The sequence below is a fragment of the Eleginops maclovinus genome, chromosome 16, assembly GCF_036324505.1.
Source record: "Eleginops maclovinus isolate JMC-PN-2008 ecotype Puerto Natales chromosome 16, JC_Emac_rtc_rv5, whole genome shotgun sequence".
In the NCBI taxonomy this organism is placed as follows: Eukaryota; Metazoa; Chordata; class Actinopteri; order Perciformes; family Eleginopidae; genus Eleginops; species Eleginops maclovinus.
The window spans coordinates 4,540,503-4,557,907 of NC_086364.1; the positions used below are offsets into that span (position 1 = coordinate 4,540,503).

Sequence of the window (17,405 nt, forward strand, 5' to 3'; positions counted from 1 at the left end):
CAGAGGCTACTTGAACAGCTTCCAGCTATTTTGCATGTCCTCTCCCCTGATCGAAAGGTTAGACATCTGATTCCCACATGGCAAGATATTGAAGTCCTTGAAGCAATCAGCAATACCCTCACTTCACTGGCCGACTTCACAGATGCCCTCTCTGGAGAACAATACGTGAGCATCTCCTCCGTGAAACCTGTTCTCCGTCTTTTTGAAACCTCTGTTTTGGCTGTGCAAGAAGATGACACAGATTTCACCAAATCACTTAAGTCAAACATCCTGAGATACCTGCAAGAGAAGTACAGAGAACCGAAAACTCTGGATCTACCCGATATAGCCACAACGCTCGATCCTAGATTCAAAATGAATTACATCAGAGAGGAGAACAAAGCCACAGTTAGAGCAAGACTGATGGATGAGATGACTGGCATAACTCCAGCTGTGGTAAGATCATGTTAAATTGGTTATACAACTGTAATTATTTACTTTAGTCCTTAAAGTGTTGTGATATTACATATGTACACATATATTAATGTTCTTCATTCTTTCACAGCAAAGTCCCCCCTCAACTGCTCCCCTGGCACCTCCCATGAAGAAGGGCCGAAAGATTTCTTTAAAGCAGCAAAAGACAATAAGGAGTCAGACCCAGCCTTACATCTAGAGCAAGCGGCGTCCTCAGAGCTAGAGTCATATCTCCTGACAAGCAATATCGACAGTGAAGATGACCCCTTAATCTGGTGGGGGCGAAATAAGGGTCAATATCCACGACTGTCTGTGCTAGTAAGGAAATACCTGGGCATTCCCGCCACAGGCTCACCTTTTGAGCGGCTGTTCAGTACAGGGGGGAACATTGTGACTTGTCACCATTCATCACTGAAGCCTCAAAATGTTGACAAACTTGTGTTCTTGGCAAAGAACCTTTGAGTCAATTATGCAGGGCCATGTTCAGGCCCATATTCTGGGCCTTGTGCTTCATGTTAAGAAATCACATGGTTTTTGGTACTTTACTTGAATGACCGATTTAATGGTCTTTTCTTTTGTCAGGTTATGGTTCATTTTAGACTAAGTCAGTGGGCCTGGCCTGTGGTTAAGTTTGTCATCTCTGTGTTTTCATTACAATGTTCTGGCTACTGGAATGTGTGTGAATGTCTGGTCTAGGTGAACTTCATAGAGAGAGTAATCAGGTTGCCTCAACTTTGCCTCAACCTTATTCAGAGCCATGTGCTGTATGTTCTTTAAAGAAATTGCACTTTTTTGGTATGGAACTTGAATAGCCTATTCAATGGTCTTTTCTTTTGTCAAAGTTAATGAGTGTAATAAACATTTAAATTTGTTTTTTAAAAAAATTGTGCAGAAAATCGTGATCCCAATTCTTATCAAGAAACTCGCGATTCACATTTTTTCCAGAATCGTGCAGCCCTATTCCAGACTCACTCCAAAGAAAATGTTATTGCTTTGCCCTGCATCCCTCTGGACTTTTACCCTTACTGTGCGTTCAAACCAAGCTACAAAAGCTGTAAAATAGTTTACTTTGTCTCATATCACTCATATCGCTCAAACATGAAGCATTTGAATGCATGTACTGTACATGTCCTAAACCGCGTCATATCTAATCTGCATAAAGTTGAGCAGTTTTCAACTGATATAGAAATAGAAAATGAATAACCACTGTCATTCTTGTTGCGTTTACATCTCTTGGTCTGAATGCATAGTTAGTCTATACAAACATGTTGTGGTACGCCTATGTATTTGTTCCAACGACTTAAACTGATACACAGAATTGAACACTTAAAACTTTTCGTCCTTTTATGCGAGTAGATGGTAAAAACAGCCTTGCTTAGGAAGCCCGGAGGAGAGGATATTCTTGAAGAGCGCAAGTCAGAAAATTCACTGAGGCAGCGTACCCGGAGGCACCGTACCCGGAGAAAGCTTGTCAACATATTGGCGAGTGATATGATTGAAAGACATGGGTAAGATTCGAAAATGTTAATGGAAAGAAGTGAAAGGAAGGGCCACACTCGTATAATGATATATTGTGGCTTTTGTCTTGTACTATAGAGGTAAAACTTACTTGAAACTAGTTACGAATGAAAGATTTACTGCTGTCTTTGCTCTATAGAAGGATTCCTTCCCGTACGTAGAAGGAGAAGTATGCCCTGGGAGTTATCAGACTATTTCCTTCACCGAAGGATCCCTTTTTTCTCCAAAGGGCTATGTAAGTTTTACAATTCTATTTTGTGTCGTTTTGTTTTTGATATTGACTTTGGTGTCATAGAACCACAATGGAAACAGTGTATGCTAAACTTGTTAAAGACACAAAACAACCATCATAGCTATAAGGTCCTGATTGGAAAATACTGGATATTGTACATTCATTTGACAATAGAAAACCTATTACTTAAGTTATTTTGTTTCCTTATGCTGAATCTGTTCTTGCTCGAAGATCTTTTGTGATGTTAATTTATTCATTTTGATGTAACAGGAGCATTTCTATGTTGGGGAAAAAGGAACTGGATTTTTAGCGTGGCGTCTCAAGACCATGTCCAGGAATACAGAAAAACGGCCAGCTAAGGAAACCTCAGTGCCTCAAGAACAAGGGCCAAAGCGCCGAAGATCAGGCACCACAATGCCTCAGCAGCTTGATGGAGATTCCTGCAGGGAGGCTATTTCATTTCTTGTTCATTCTCCTGACGAAGCAAGTGTATTTCCGAACATGAAGATGACATTCCAACATCACCAAGACTTAGTGCATTACCCACAACGAACTGCAGATATCTTCAAAACATTTCCACGCTTCTTAGATGTCAAAGGATTAGTGAGTTGCACATTTCTCTTATTTTGAACTGTAGCCTTTAATCTCCAGTGTTATGCTCAGTTAGATGTTAGCATGAAGTCCGCAGTAGCTCTAATTGATCTACCTGGCCTGCTGACTATATTCTATCTTCAAAGATCTTTGTTCTGATTTACAGTGGTTTCAGAAAGTTCAGAATAGCATACCATGTATCGATATGATCAAAATCACTTGTGAATCAGACTTCCTGCTGCTGTTTGGTGCTGAAACAGCCTCCAAGAAGCTTGAGAAGTGGGACACGTCATTCAAGCCCAAGGTCATCAAAGAGGCCAAAGAGCTGACTCAGTCAACTGAGCTGGGCCGACTTCTAAAAGCTGCAGAGAAACTCACAGAGAACGATGCAAATGGTAAGCTTTACGGCATACTTGGTTGATATTCAAAATAGCTTGTTTCATCTGTTCCTATTAAAAGTTAATATCTGCCTTGTTATTCTCCTGATAGACTGGGACAGTGACATGGCTTCTCTGCTGCTGCTTCTCCATCTATTGCCACCCACAGCTGGACGAAAGAGGAGAACCAAAATAAGTGCTAGTGATGCAGTGGACAAAATGGTGCACTTTCACAAGGTAAGGCACATGTGACATAATTTTAAATCCCGCAATACACTTTTTTCTGCAGTAAGCATTTCATTGCTCTTACTCTCCAGTTGCTGCTTTTGAGCGTGTTGTTTCCAAATTAATGATTAAATGCAGGGAAATTATTTTGGGGGAATGACCTTTCAGTAAGGAACATCAACCCAAGGGGGCAGAAATTGAAGCGTCACTTTAAGGTGTTCATGTTTATTTCATTTGTTTCTAGTCATGCTGCAGTATTGATGAACACCTGCAAGAAAGAGAGGGTAAACAACCATACATCCTCGCTGTTGGCCGAACCCAGAACAGGATTGAAACCTTCTATATTGCCGTTGACAAACAGCTCATCCCCTGCCAAGCCACCGGCTCACTGAGTGCCTTTGATGAACTGTTTGAATCCCACTACGTGTTCAACCTGTCTTATGATGAGTCCTTGGTCCAGCTCTACACTTTCCTGCAGACGACAATCTATAACATCGATATTGCTAACACGACTGAGCCCACAAGAGTGTGTGAGTTGAGGGCAAACGGTTAAATGAAAATTGATGATGTTAAAGTGTTTTATCTGTAAATCAGTGTAGGATACAAGCCAGGCACTCATAACTCATTTGCGAATTGGCCACAGTTTATATCCAAGCACCAGGTTTAAGTTAGCTTGTTCACAAGATTTTTGTAGGCTTCAGTTCTCTGCATACTCTGGTTTAAAAAAAACATTTAGATAGTGTCCATGAGAAGGATTCTTGTCAAAGTGGTGATGCAGAAATCTCTGAGTCATTTCAGGCTGATTTTGACAGTGTACGAGATGATACTACAGAAGTTGCTGGAACAAGTGTCATGCAGAACCCAGAAGCTGGGAGTTTTGAAAACAGTGAATCAGGTCAAGGGATCAAAGACACTACTAACGATATTTGTTCTAGAATGGTTGCTAAACTTCATGGTAGTGGTATAGCAAGAAGTGTAGTGTCAGGAATTGTCAGTGATTTGGAAGAACTTGCTGGTGGACTGCATTCTCAAGTTAAGCAAAAAGTACTGTCTGCTGTGCCTATAGATAATTCTGTTAGATCTACATTGGAAAAAGTTTTTGATCATTTTGAAAACCCATTTGAGAGCTATAATAGTGAAACTAAAAGGAACAAGTATTTCACTGATAAATGGGGGATTGTGGAGCCAGTGGAAACATTTTTAGGAGTTTGTTATGATACAAGGCGAAACAAAAATACAGGTACTTATGATCAAGTCCCAGTGAAAGACAGTTTTGTTTATGTTCCGATTTTGGAAACGATCAAATTTATCTGTCGCAATTCCTATATTTGTGAACTGCTTGCTAAACCATGTGTATCAAAAGAAGACAGCTATGAAGACTTTTGTAATGGAAGTTACTTTAAGTCACATCCATTGTTTTTAAAACAACAGACGACTTTACAAATTATGGAGTCAGTGATAGGAAGGTTTGCTGAGGCCAAAGCTTGCAGGGTTAGGCTTTAGTATGACTGATATCAACTGTGCCACAATATGAAGACTAAAGCATAATTGATAAAGGAAGACAAAGAAAATGTATTCTGTCCTGGCTGACAGATAGCGAACCAATAAAAAGAGACCCAGTAGCTTTGGTTGAGGTTGATTTACTGAATCTTCTCAGTTATGTTTTTTGGTAAAACTGCAACACAGATGAACACACATATTGCAGTACAGATACATGAAATACACTCATTACATTCCAGTAAACACACACCATATCACATAAATGCACCTACAGGAAAGTAATCATAATATAAAAGGCAGCAATAAAATGCAAATTCACTCATTCACCACAAATGAAGCTCAACAATGAACTAAATTAGCCATAGCAACTTAACTAGCCTCTTGCTAACTGTTAGCGTCGCGATTAGCATTAGTATAGTTAGCACGGTTTTCGTAACTTAAAATAAATGCCTCAACATCACCTTAAAGATCACAGTGCCATAAAACAACTCAAATAAACCAAGTGCATCTCTACTCACTGTTAGTTCCACTGAACACTGAAGGTCCTGGTAATTAAAGCTGCAATAACTCAAAAACACCACCAGGGGGAAACTTACTTTTTGCAGTCACTGACAGGAGTCAGAACAAAAGGCTAATATAAAATACAAAGACATTCAAAGAGAAAACAGGGACTAAGAAGAAGCTGAATAAACAATGATAAAGAAGAGCAGGATGAATACAGGCAGAAATGAGCAGGATGAATACAGGGATAAAAGAGATGAAGAGCAAGAAAGTGACAAAGGAGATAGACATGGACATAACATTCCAGGGAGAGAGAGGCATAACAAGGAAGAAGAGGGACACATGAGGAGTGAAAGAAGGAGAGCTTAAGGCAGGGACAACTAGAAAAGGCAATCATTTAACAGTACATTTCAATATCATCTCTGTAACTACCTGAATAACCTGCTGTTATTTTCTTTTACCTGTCAGTAAAACAGAAGTCCATCATGAACTTCTACCAGAGAAGTCCTGCTGGACAACCGAGGTAATTGATGTCCATTTAAGGATATTTAGTTTCATATTCATTTGCATGTTGTTTATAAAAACATTTAGAGTGAGTGCATTTTGTAAGTGTTATGCCTTTAGAAATATGTTTGTTATTCTGCTATCATAGTTTAATGTGATCGGGTTATTTTTGTAACCATGGGTATATATAAGCAGTGCATGCTGGCTGGGAGACAGGAAGTACATTTGCCATGCCGCGATCAGATACAGTTGCGTGAGCACATCCAGTCATCAGCTCCTCAGTTAAAGGCTATTCTTTCCCTCTCTTTGCTAAGGCAAAGTCTGTAAGTATGAATGCATCTTATAACATTACGTCGTCAAGTATTTTGAGTTTGTGAGTATATTCAGATGGCTAAGACGCTAACTGTGTTGCTAGGCTAAGTTAGTGCTAAAGTTAGCCTTCCGTTTTACTGTTGCTTGCTATTTTGGTTTGCTTGATCGTATTTCATCATATAAGCTACGTGGCTAGGCTAGCCAAGCTGTGATGTTTACACAGATGCTATTGTGTTTGGTGTGTGTTTATAATACAGGTATCTCATTGTATTGTTTTTACAGTTTCACAAGATTCACAGTAAACTTCATGGAAACGAATCATCTGTGTCCTGGGATTTTTGGGAGTGTTTAAGCTGAATGGAAACATAGCCCATGACAGTGAAAAGACTGCAACACAGCCATCATACGGAGCTACTCAATATCAAGAGATAAGCGGCTAACAGCACAGCTTCTAGAATCCGGCTACTGGACTGTACATGGCATGGGATCGCCTCAACAAAATATATGGCTCACCAAAGGCCGTCGAACAGGCTCTGTTCAGCAAACTGGAAAACTTTCCAAAGCTCACAACAAAGGATCCACAGAGACTGCGGGATCTAGCCGATCTGTTGTGAGAGCTACAAGCCGCAAAGGAAGATGGCTACCTCGCAGGCTTGTCGTATTTGGATACCTCCAGAGGAATTAAGCCTATCATTGAGAAACTCCCATACAACATACAAGAAAAGTGGCTATACTTCGGGACAAGATACAAACAAGAACATTTTGTTAGCTTCCCACCTTTCTCCGTGTTGGTAAACTTCATTCGCTCAGAGGCAAAGGCGCGCTCAGATCCAAGCTTAAACCTCTTTACGCAAGCCCCGGCAGAGAGAAACAACAAATGCGAGAGGCCCACAAAGACATCTGTATATGTCCACAAGACGCAGGTCTCAGGAACTGCCAAGTCTGAGTCTAAAGTAAGAAGAGAACGAATTGACCAAGATAAACACTGCCCATTGCACAAAAAGCCCCACCCTCTGAGGAAATGCAGAGGCTTCCGTGAGAAGAGCATAGACCAGGGGTGCCCAACCTTTTTTGAACCAAGATCTACTTTTAAAGTTGATAGTATGTTGAGATCTACCAAGCCATATCGAAAGCCATAGCGTAGCCACAATTAATTGTGCACCTATATAATAACACAATGTTCTGACACAAAGATCAAGTTTTAACCATAATAATACATTTATTGAACTAAATGTACGTCGTGCAAAGAATAAGCACAAGTAGGCCTAGGACTGGCCCGTAACAACACAACAACATACAAACCAATTAATACAATGGCTAATTCAAGTTGGAAAAGTGGTTCTCTACCTTAGTGGGACTTCTGGCACTGAGAGGAGGAAGCTAGTCTCTCATAGTCCGGACAGTAGGAGCTGAGTGCCAGCCGTAAGCAGGCCGCAAGGTGGTCATCAGTCATGGTGGATCTGTATTTTGACTTAATGATTTTCATATGTGAAAAGGCAGACTCACACAAATATGTTGATCCAAAAAGTGCAGTCAAATTCTTTGCAGTTTGTCTGAGGTTGGGGTACTTCTCTTTCTGCATTAGATTCCAGAATTGGACATTTGTGTCAGAGGTGTAGCTCTTGATTTGAGCTCAATGTCATTATTTAGTGTGAGCATCTCATTCTCAATAGCACCGCTATCCAGGTTGAAGAGTGATGCCACTTTGGACGTTATACAATCCACATCTATATTTTCCCCAAATGGAAAACTGAGAAAACTCACAACAGGCTCAATGGATGCAAAGTCAGTAAAGCGCCTGTCAAATTCTGACAAGATGCTTTGCACTTGATCATCATAACTTGCACTCTCAAGCTCCACACAGTCTTTGCCCTGACGCTTAAGTTCTGTGTCCATGTGTGGAAAGTTCCGCAGATCACACTGTTGCAACCTGCTTGATAGCAGCAGCAACTTGCTTTTAAAGGTGTTCACGGAGCTGATCATGCTGATGATGTGTTTGTTCTTACCCTGCAGCTCTAGATTCCAGTTATTGAGCTTGTCAGTCAGATCAGTAAGAAAGGCGAAATCCAAGAGCCACTGACTGTCTTCTAGCTGTGCATTCAGCATGGTTTGAACGTTTCAGAAATTCTTTAATTTCGGGCAACAATTTAGAAAAGCGTTCCACCTTACGTCTGTGTGCAGCAGCAGATCTGTGTGTTCTGCACCGGTCCCCTCCAGTTGCGCACGGAATAATTGCCTCTGCAGACTCCTGGCCCAAACAGAACACGCAATCTTGTTAGCCACATCCATCACGTCTTTCATATTTAAAATCTTCCCGCACAACCCTTTCTGGTGAATCCAGGAAAGATTCAGACTTTTTGTACAATCCAATGAACCCAGCAGTACGTCCAATCATTGCTGGAGCCCCATCGGTTGTAATGGTGACAAGTTTGAAGAGGGGCAACTTGCACTTACTAACGAATTCCATAAAAACCTGAAAAATATCTGTGCCTCTTGTGTGCCCTTTCAAATGCAAAATGGTCAGCAGCTCTTCTTTTACACTCATATTGTCGAAAACCATTCTAATGAACACAAATAGCTGAGCCACATCCACAGTATCAGTGGATTCATGGAATTACAGAGAAAAACACATGTGTCAATATCATTCCTCAATTGCTGTTCAACATCCTCCGCCATTCCCTCTCATTGCCGTGTAACAGAATTTCTTGATAGCTGCACATCCTGAATAGCAGACACAATCTCCTTTCGATTTTTAAAATCGGCAAAAAGCGAATCTGCGGCTTCTATGAACGCTTCTTTCACAATCTCACCATCTGTGGCGTCAAACAAGTGTGAGCATAGGACCAGCATCTGTGGAGGAACTCCAGGCCTGAAGGGGGCAAAGAGAGCTCACCCAGACACTCAACAGACAGTATGCAACCCATGTTTCTGGAGGGACCGATTTCACCTGCGCACCTCTAATCAAGCATGAGTATAAAATGTTTGGAGTTAGCTCGGGGAGCCCTCTCTGCTCGGTCTCCTCAGCCTACTGACAGCTCATGTTCAACCACAGACGCAACTGGTATGGACTTCAAATATTTAGTTTGAAAGAATCATTTGTTTGCTGTTTTCTGTTTGATTTTGATCTGTTTTGAATTTAAATGAGATGTTTAGTTTAATGATCATGATTGATGCGTACTGATGTGGAATGTAATTTGCCCTTTTGTTTCTTAAAGGGTATCCACCTATTCTTCCTCTGGAATTTCACTTTGTGCCATCAATCTAAAAGAAAATAAATCACCAGAACGGAACAGAGTTGTCCCCTTGCATCATTTGTGTTGAACAAGCCGTTTTCAAGTTTGGGCAGAGCTGAATCTGAATCTTAACATCTGGATAACTTGACACCATCCTTGAAAGATTTCTTTCCTTTTGCAAGAACACGACAGACACGATAAGAAGCTATGGTTGCCTTACTCGTGGTATTGGGCCTGGTAAAAATGGACTGTTGTGCTGCTAGCTGACTTTTCAATTCCTTGACTTTTCGGGCGCGCAGTGGTGATTTAGCTGGGAAGTTTGTATCGTACCTCTTGTGGACCGTTTTGAAATGCCGCTCCAAATTCCCTTTCTGTGGTAGAGACACATTTGCATTGCAGATAAGACAGATGGACTGGGTAAGTTTTTTAGATTTTTTTTAGCTTCTGCCGCCATGGTAGTATCCAAGCGTTCTGGCTCCGTTCTGGCTGTTTCTCTAACCGTCAGTGATGAGAAAAAAGGCACGTCCGATGTGTGGATCCGCCTGGGATCCATAGCGGGTCCGCTGTTTGACGGGGCGCTGTCCGAAGGCGGGGCATATCTTTTGCGCATCGCCGAAATGAGTGAGACAGTACAGCGGATCTGCCGACTTGAGGGCGGATCCGCATCGAGGCTCCTTGCACTTCAGCTCAAGCAGCAGTCAGCTGCTCAGATGATTCAAAGGATCAACACAACTTCTGATTCGACTCTGCGCGATCGTCAAATAACTAATGACCAGTTTACGCACTACTGCTGTACTTGATATCAATCAGTCATTTCTCGATTCCTTACATGTCCCAACACTTTTACCAGACTCCCAGTACTCCTTAGAACAGCTATTAACGGTTGGAGAAATAGAAAACGCAATAAGACTGTCTCGTACATGGAAGGCACCTAGCCCGGATGGGTTTCCCATCGAGTTTTATGAGGAATACTCCTCGAAACTTGTGCCGGTTTTAAAATTGGTATATGACAAATCACTGGCTAATGGCAAATTGCCACCAACACTCTCTCAAGCGACAATTTCAGTGATATTGAAAAAACACAAGGATCCCTTACAGTGTAAATCCTGTAGGCCAGGGGTCTCCCAACACGTCGCTCGCAAGCTACCAGTCACTCACCACCCCCTTCAAAGTAGCTCGCCAAATAGTCTACATTTAAACACAAATTTTCATAATATGCCAATTTCATTTGTTACTTGCTTAGCCAATTCTAATTTCCATCCAATTGAATTCACACATATCCCGCCCCCTTCTGACATGAAGTTATTATTTGCCATTCATTTAAACAAGTTATGCCACTGTCTAATTTGATTGGTCGTGATACCGGCATAGTTCCTAAATTCAGTGATGTTAGCAGAGACGTTGGGTTAGTTTCGTTATGTTACCAGTCTAACGACCATGGCCGCTAAATGCAAAAAGAGGCGGAAAACGTAGTTTTTTCATGAGAATTGGGAAATAGACTTTTGTTTCGCGGAGTAAGCTTGGCGGTCGATTAAAAAATGCAATGTGGAGCGCCATTTCACCACAGTCCACAGCACCTTCTCAAAGAACTTTTAAACCTCCAAAATGATGTCCAGTTGAAATCTCAACATCATGCACAACATTTCTGGAGCTTGGTTGAGCCAGAAAACTATAAGAATCTGTCAAGCAGCTCTGAAGACCGCTGCTTTGTTTGGGTCTACATACCTCTGTAAATTCTTCCTTTTCTGACATGAATGTCATTAAATCTAAGTTCAGAACAAGACTGACAGATGAACGTTGGAAAGACTCTATAAGAGGGAACCTAAGTGGGTATATTCCAGCATACAGCTCTCTTGTTGGCTCCATGCAGTGCCAGGTATCTCACTATCTAAAGGTGCTTGACTGAATATGTAGGCTAGTGAATAAATGACTGAAAGTCTGATGTGGACAAAGGAAAGTAGTTATGATTGTTTGTCATCAATAGTAGCGTATGTGATTTCAAAGGTGTCAGTTGAAAATGTGAAGAAATGCATGCACAGACAGATAAGTTCAACCGTTACTGTTAGAATTAAATGTAAATAAATGTTTATATTTTTAAATACAGTCATTATCATTGTCTACCATATCCTAATCGTGTATGATTGTTATGATTGTACAGATATTTGGTATGAGAAACTACTCCCTGAGAACGTGTGGGCGAACACGTTCTCAGGACAACACTCTGCAACATGACCACCGAAGGACGCACGTGCAGGAAGACTCCTCACACACACACACACACACACCAACAAATATACATATAAAGCAACTATGTACTTTAGAGGACACGAGCAGCCTCACAGTCCCCTCCCTCTATGCTGACTCGTGCTTATGTGATTAGGGCATCCTAAAATTAATAAAAAGAAAGGGAGGTGCGCGGGACAGGCAGAGTTTGTGGGGGCGTTGTAACTGCACTGTCTCCTGCACTCTCTCCTTGCAAGTTTTAACAACCTTAACTGATGTCTCATGTGTTTATTTAACAGTGTTTGCTGCGAGTGTCAGTTTTGGACCTGACAGTTACATTTTGTCAAAGTGTGAGAATTAGACGTCAGTGTTTTGTAAATGTCCATGCAAAAATATGTGAGTTTAATAATATTTTTTATAGTTTGAACAGATAAAGAAATGCATATGCTGATGAGTTCAATTTAGGCTATGTTTTCACACAAAGTGTGAGTATTAGAGGTCAGTGTTTTCTAAATGTTATGCAAAAAAATAAGTGAGTTTATCAGTGATAGCTGAAAAGATATAGAAATGCATAAACATGCATACTGATACATATTTAGTTACATTTCTATATTTTGACAGTGTGAGTATTGGCTGCCAATATTTTGAAAATGTTCATGCAAAAACATATGTTGTTGAAAAGAGAAAGAAAGGCATTGACATGCAGACTTTAGTTTAATTTAAGTTTTAATGTTCTTACACAAATAGTGAGTGTTGGATGTGTGTTTCATAAATGCTTGTGCCAAACGAAACTTTATTCGGGTGATTTAGATATGTGTGAATAAATGTTACACGTGATATAAAACACTAGTAGCTCTCCGTCATTTTTATTCTTTAAAGGTAGCTCTCAGAAGGAAAAAGGTTGGAGACCCCTGCTGTAGGCCAATCAGCCTTCTTTGTTGCGATTATAAAATATTGACTTAAGTCCTTGCGCAGCGATTAGAAGCCTTTATTCCTACCATTATTGATATAGACCAAACAGGTTTCATTCCTGGGCGACAATAGTTTTTTAATGTATTTAATATAAAGTGCAGCCTGAAATGATCGTAAGCCTTAATGCTGAAAAGGCGTTTGATAGGATTGAGTGGAACTATCTTTTTGCTGCCTTGAAAAAACTTGGACTGGGACCTGTTTTTTGTGGATTAAGACAATAGCACCCACAGCCGCTGTTAAAACAAACAGTCTTATTTCTGATTTTTTTATGCTTTATAGAGGAACAAGGCAGGGATGCTGCAATTGAACCCTTAGCGATTGCTATCAGATCGGACAATAGGATTAAGGGCGTTTCCAGAGGCAACATAGTACATAAAACATCTCTATATGTGGATGACCTGCTTTTGCAAACATCAGACCCAATAGAAAGCATGCCATATCTGCAGAGATTTGGGAGTATTTCAGGGTACAAAATTAATTTATCAAAATCTCTTCTGTTTCCTCTCAATGACTTGGCAAGGCAGGAGAATTATGGTCATCTGCCGTTTAGGATTGAAAATGAAAAAATTACTTACTTGGGTATTGAGATAGCAGGCTCAGTTAAGACAATTTTTAAGTACAATTACAAATCTATCTTGGAACATACCAAGAATGATCTAGATAGGTGGTCAAAGCTACCTGTCACACTAGCAGGGCGGATAAACGCTGTTAAAATGACAATTTTGCCCAGATATTTGTACCTGTTTCAAATGATTCCGATTTTTCTCCCAAAATTCTTTTTTGCCCAACTAGATTTCCTTATCTCTGCGTTTATATGGAATAATAGGCATGCACGCACAAAGAAGGCAAACCTGGAGAGGGTCAAATCTGAAGGGGGTCTGGGTCTACCTAATTTCCTATTTTATTACTGGGCAGCTAATATTGCTAAGCTCACATACTGGATTACCACATTTGCAGACAAGGGGGGCCCAATATAGGCTACAATGGAGTTGGAGTCCACACTCCCAATTTCTCCAATCTCATTTTTAACTGCCCCCCTTCCATTGAATATTAAAGTAAACACGTTTAACTCAAACTTAGTCGTCCAAAACTCAATTAAGATCTGGGGTCAATTTAAAAAACATATGAATCTGAAAGGCATAAGCAGTTTTTTGCACCGTCCCGCTTGGACATGGCATTTGCTGTTTGGCATAGAAGTGGCTTGGTCTATTTTCAATATATTTTTACTGGCGACAGTTTTGCATCCTTTATGCGCTTGTGTCGACATCACAACATACTGAAATCTCACTATTTTAGATACATCCAGGCTAGGTGTGTTGCTTCTAAACATTTTCCAGGATATCCATGTCCACCCTCTAAAGATCGAAATCACTCAGTTCTTGATGTGAATCAATTTAATTAAGGGGCTGTGTCCAGAATATACAGTATACATTTATTCTGAATAATGCCCTCCCACATGGGATGAAACTAAAGAAGCATGGGAAGGGATATTGGAGATTCTATTTCAGAGGAAGCCTGGGAAAACATTATTTCACGTACACACACCTCTTCTTTCTGTATTAGACATGGATTAATACAATTTAAGGTATTCACCGACTACACTACTCCAACGACAGACTAGCTAAGATTTTTCCCAGTGTCGCTCCCACCTGTCCCAGGTGTCATTATTCCCCTCTCTCCCTGGGGCATATGTTCTGGTTATGTCCGTCATTAAGCAGTTTCTGGGCTTCTGTTTTTCGAGCACTCTCTGCAATATCTGGCAGGATCCTGCTTCCTAACCCTCAAACAGCTGTTTTTGGAACTGTTGACACAGGACTAGGGTTTTCCTCCCTCAATAAAAATGCAGTTGCCTATGCGTCCTTACATGCCCGCCGTCTCATACTCCTGAATTGGAAAGGAAAGAATCCCCCTTCCTATATTCACTGGATCAGGGAAGTGATGCTGGGGTTGGATAGTTTAGTTCACAAATATGAAAAAACGTGGTTGCTATTTATTACCCATGTGATGTTATTTGTTTTTTAAATATTGCTTTTTATGTTTTCCATTCTTTTCCATTTTTATATTCTTTTATTTTGAATTTATCCCTCACCTGATTCACTGTGCAATTGTTGCAATCTTGGATAATCAAACTTGTCACTCTAAGGATTTAGAAGGCTGGCAATCGGAATAGTATAAACTAAAATGTTTTGTTTGGGTTATGTGTGTGATGTTTTATTATGTCTGAGTATTAACTTGTATACTGTCTATTATCATCATTATTTTGTTGTATGTATTTATTGTTGGTCTATTCCCTCTTTTATTTATTTGTTTTATTTATATATTTGATTTCTATGATCATTTATTTTTCCTTCTGTCGTATGTTGTTTATTCATTGGGGAATGCCACCTGGAGGGGGATTTGAGGGGTCTACAACCTTTTTGGCATCAATATTCAAAATAATGTGTTGAAAAACTGAAAACTGAAGTTGTAAAATGTTTTACAAAAATGTTATCAAACCTAAAACATAGATTTAAATACATAACACCTCATTCTTAAAAGTAATATTTCATAAGACAACCGATACCCTTTTTATTATTTGGCATCTCTCCACCAAACTTCATTGATTCGTGACCACATGTCAGTACATCTCAAATATAACCACACTTTATAGTAATCTAGGAAGACGTTTTGATAAGACTTGTTAAATAACCCTGCTCAGTAGGTCTTTGCAATAAATCAAACATAACCGATTTAATCATTGTGATTTTCTCACCGAACATGAAAACAATTTAGTGCTTGGATCATTTGGATAAATTACAGTTTAACAAGTCTCAAGTGCACTTCATATTGTGTTTGATCCACGTCCAGGTATAGGCGTTGTCACAGAATTATTTTTGTTGTGAGCATGTGAGACACGAGGAAAGTACTTTCTCTGTTTGTTTTTTCACTTTCCATACTTCACATTTTGTAGGCTCCGTTCCAACAGGATCTTTTGAAATTACCTGTGATTACAATGGACATGTTGATTCATGCACACACACACACACACACACACACACACACACACACACACACACACACACACACACACACACACACACACACACACACACACACACACACACACACACACACACACACACACACACACAAACACTTTCTCCCAGTGGAAAGCATCTGGTTATATAACAGTACTGGACCCAGTGACCTACAAATACCATGCATTTTATATACCATCCCGTTACCTCATTTTATGTGGCTCAGGAGAGCTTATAACGAATATATTTTATGTCATATCTGCCACTTTAAAAATGGTATCAAGAAATTACATGTCCTACAATGCATCTCATTTTTGTTTAATGTGCCCTTAAGCGTATCTATATGAGTTGTTTCCTGCATCGCAGCTCTAGCTTAGTAATAGGGAATAAGTACCAAAAGCTCAAAAAAAAAGAAAAGTTGATGCCAAAGGGAAGTCAATTTTATGAGAGATGAGAAAGTAAAAACATGTTTGTGATTTATGGAGACGAACCGGCATGTTGTATTAGCTACACTGCAGTCAGTGACGGTGCCTTAAGGAATACAATTCACAACTACATTTCAACCAAAAGCGAGCCATGTCATCTAACCTTAGCCACCAGAAAGCCCGTTAAAATCCAAGAGTTAAAGGCAGCCTGCATTCCCACCAGAATGTGACTGGCTTTATTAAAATAAATCGGATTTGCAGAGACGACAGATAAACACGGATTTGTGTCAAAAACTTGTGTTGATATAAGCAAATAGAGTCCTGGCTTTCTGAATATGAGCCTCGTATTTGCTTGTTAAGGAAATATGACAACTTGGCGATCTCGTCCTGCTCTCACATTCCTCCTCCACGCCGCTCCCCCTCTCTATGCCTCGCTGAAATAATGAGTGACAGGCTGAAATAAGTGCTGAGATAGTAACACGGCAGGTTACAGGACAGTGGGTCTTTCTCCGATCTCAATTTAAAACAGCCTTGGCTTTCAGAATCGTAAATTGCCAAATTCAGATGACGTACTCATTCTTTTTTATCTTTGATGGTTAGTAATGATGAGAGTTTCTTAATTTAATAAATGAGTGGGATTTATGTAATGTAAAAACAGAAAAGTCAGTGTGTGTGCTCACAAAGCATTTGTGTGTCCACTTGCATGCATACAGTATCAATGCAGCCATGTGTTATTGTTACCAAAATCACGTTTTAAGCAAATTATACAATAGTTTTACACTTGAATATCAGCTTGCAATGAATTTCCCTCGATGTATCCTTTCAGATGTAGTTATTTATTAAGTTATTACTTAAAGCAATAATAATAATAATGGATAGGCTTTTTTGTAACATGATAAAGAGTAGAACAATGCATATAGTCTCTCAGTTTCAACCGGCCTTTGAGGGTTACTATAATGCTGAGGCCCAGGATCAAAAAGACTCCGACACCCCTGATAAATGTCTTTTATGTTTCCTTGTTTTGAGCCACTTGTTCTCAAAGGTTAGCTTCAGAGCGCCATCTAGTGGAAAGAGAAATCCTTTAATGAACTATTAATTGTTTATCTCGTGACTATAACGGTAAAGCTGTGTATTGCAGTACACTGTGTACAGCTTGTCGGTGAAAAAATGTCTGGGACAAAGTATTTATTTGTGATATTTAGCCCCAACAAACAGTGCTGTATAACCTGTGCAATACTGAACTATTTTTATACGTACAAGAAAAAATATATATAAATATTCATTTCAGTTGCTAGCTTACACAAGCATTAAACGTACGTTTG

General features: G+C 39.9%; 1 protein-coding gene across 1 annotated transcript; it reads left to right on the top strand.

Annotated features, from left to right (window-relative positions):
- The first annotated feature begins 2,927 nt into the window (after window positions 1–2,927).
- Window positions 2,928–9,910, top strand: LOC134877873 (uncharacterized). The gene is made up of 5 exons (XM_063903548.1): window positions 2,928–3,189; window positions 3,284–3,408; window positions 3,641–3,926; window positions 5,866–5,920; window positions 6,496–9,910. The coding sequence occupies exons 1-5, from the start codon at window positions 3,000–3,002 to the stop codon at window positions 6,563–6,565; spliced, it is 726 nt and encodes a 241-aa protein (XP_063759618.1). The 5' UTR covers window positions 2,928–2,999; the 3' UTR covers window positions 6,566–9,910.
- The last annotated feature ends 7,495 nt before the right edge of the window (window positions 9,911–17,405 follow it).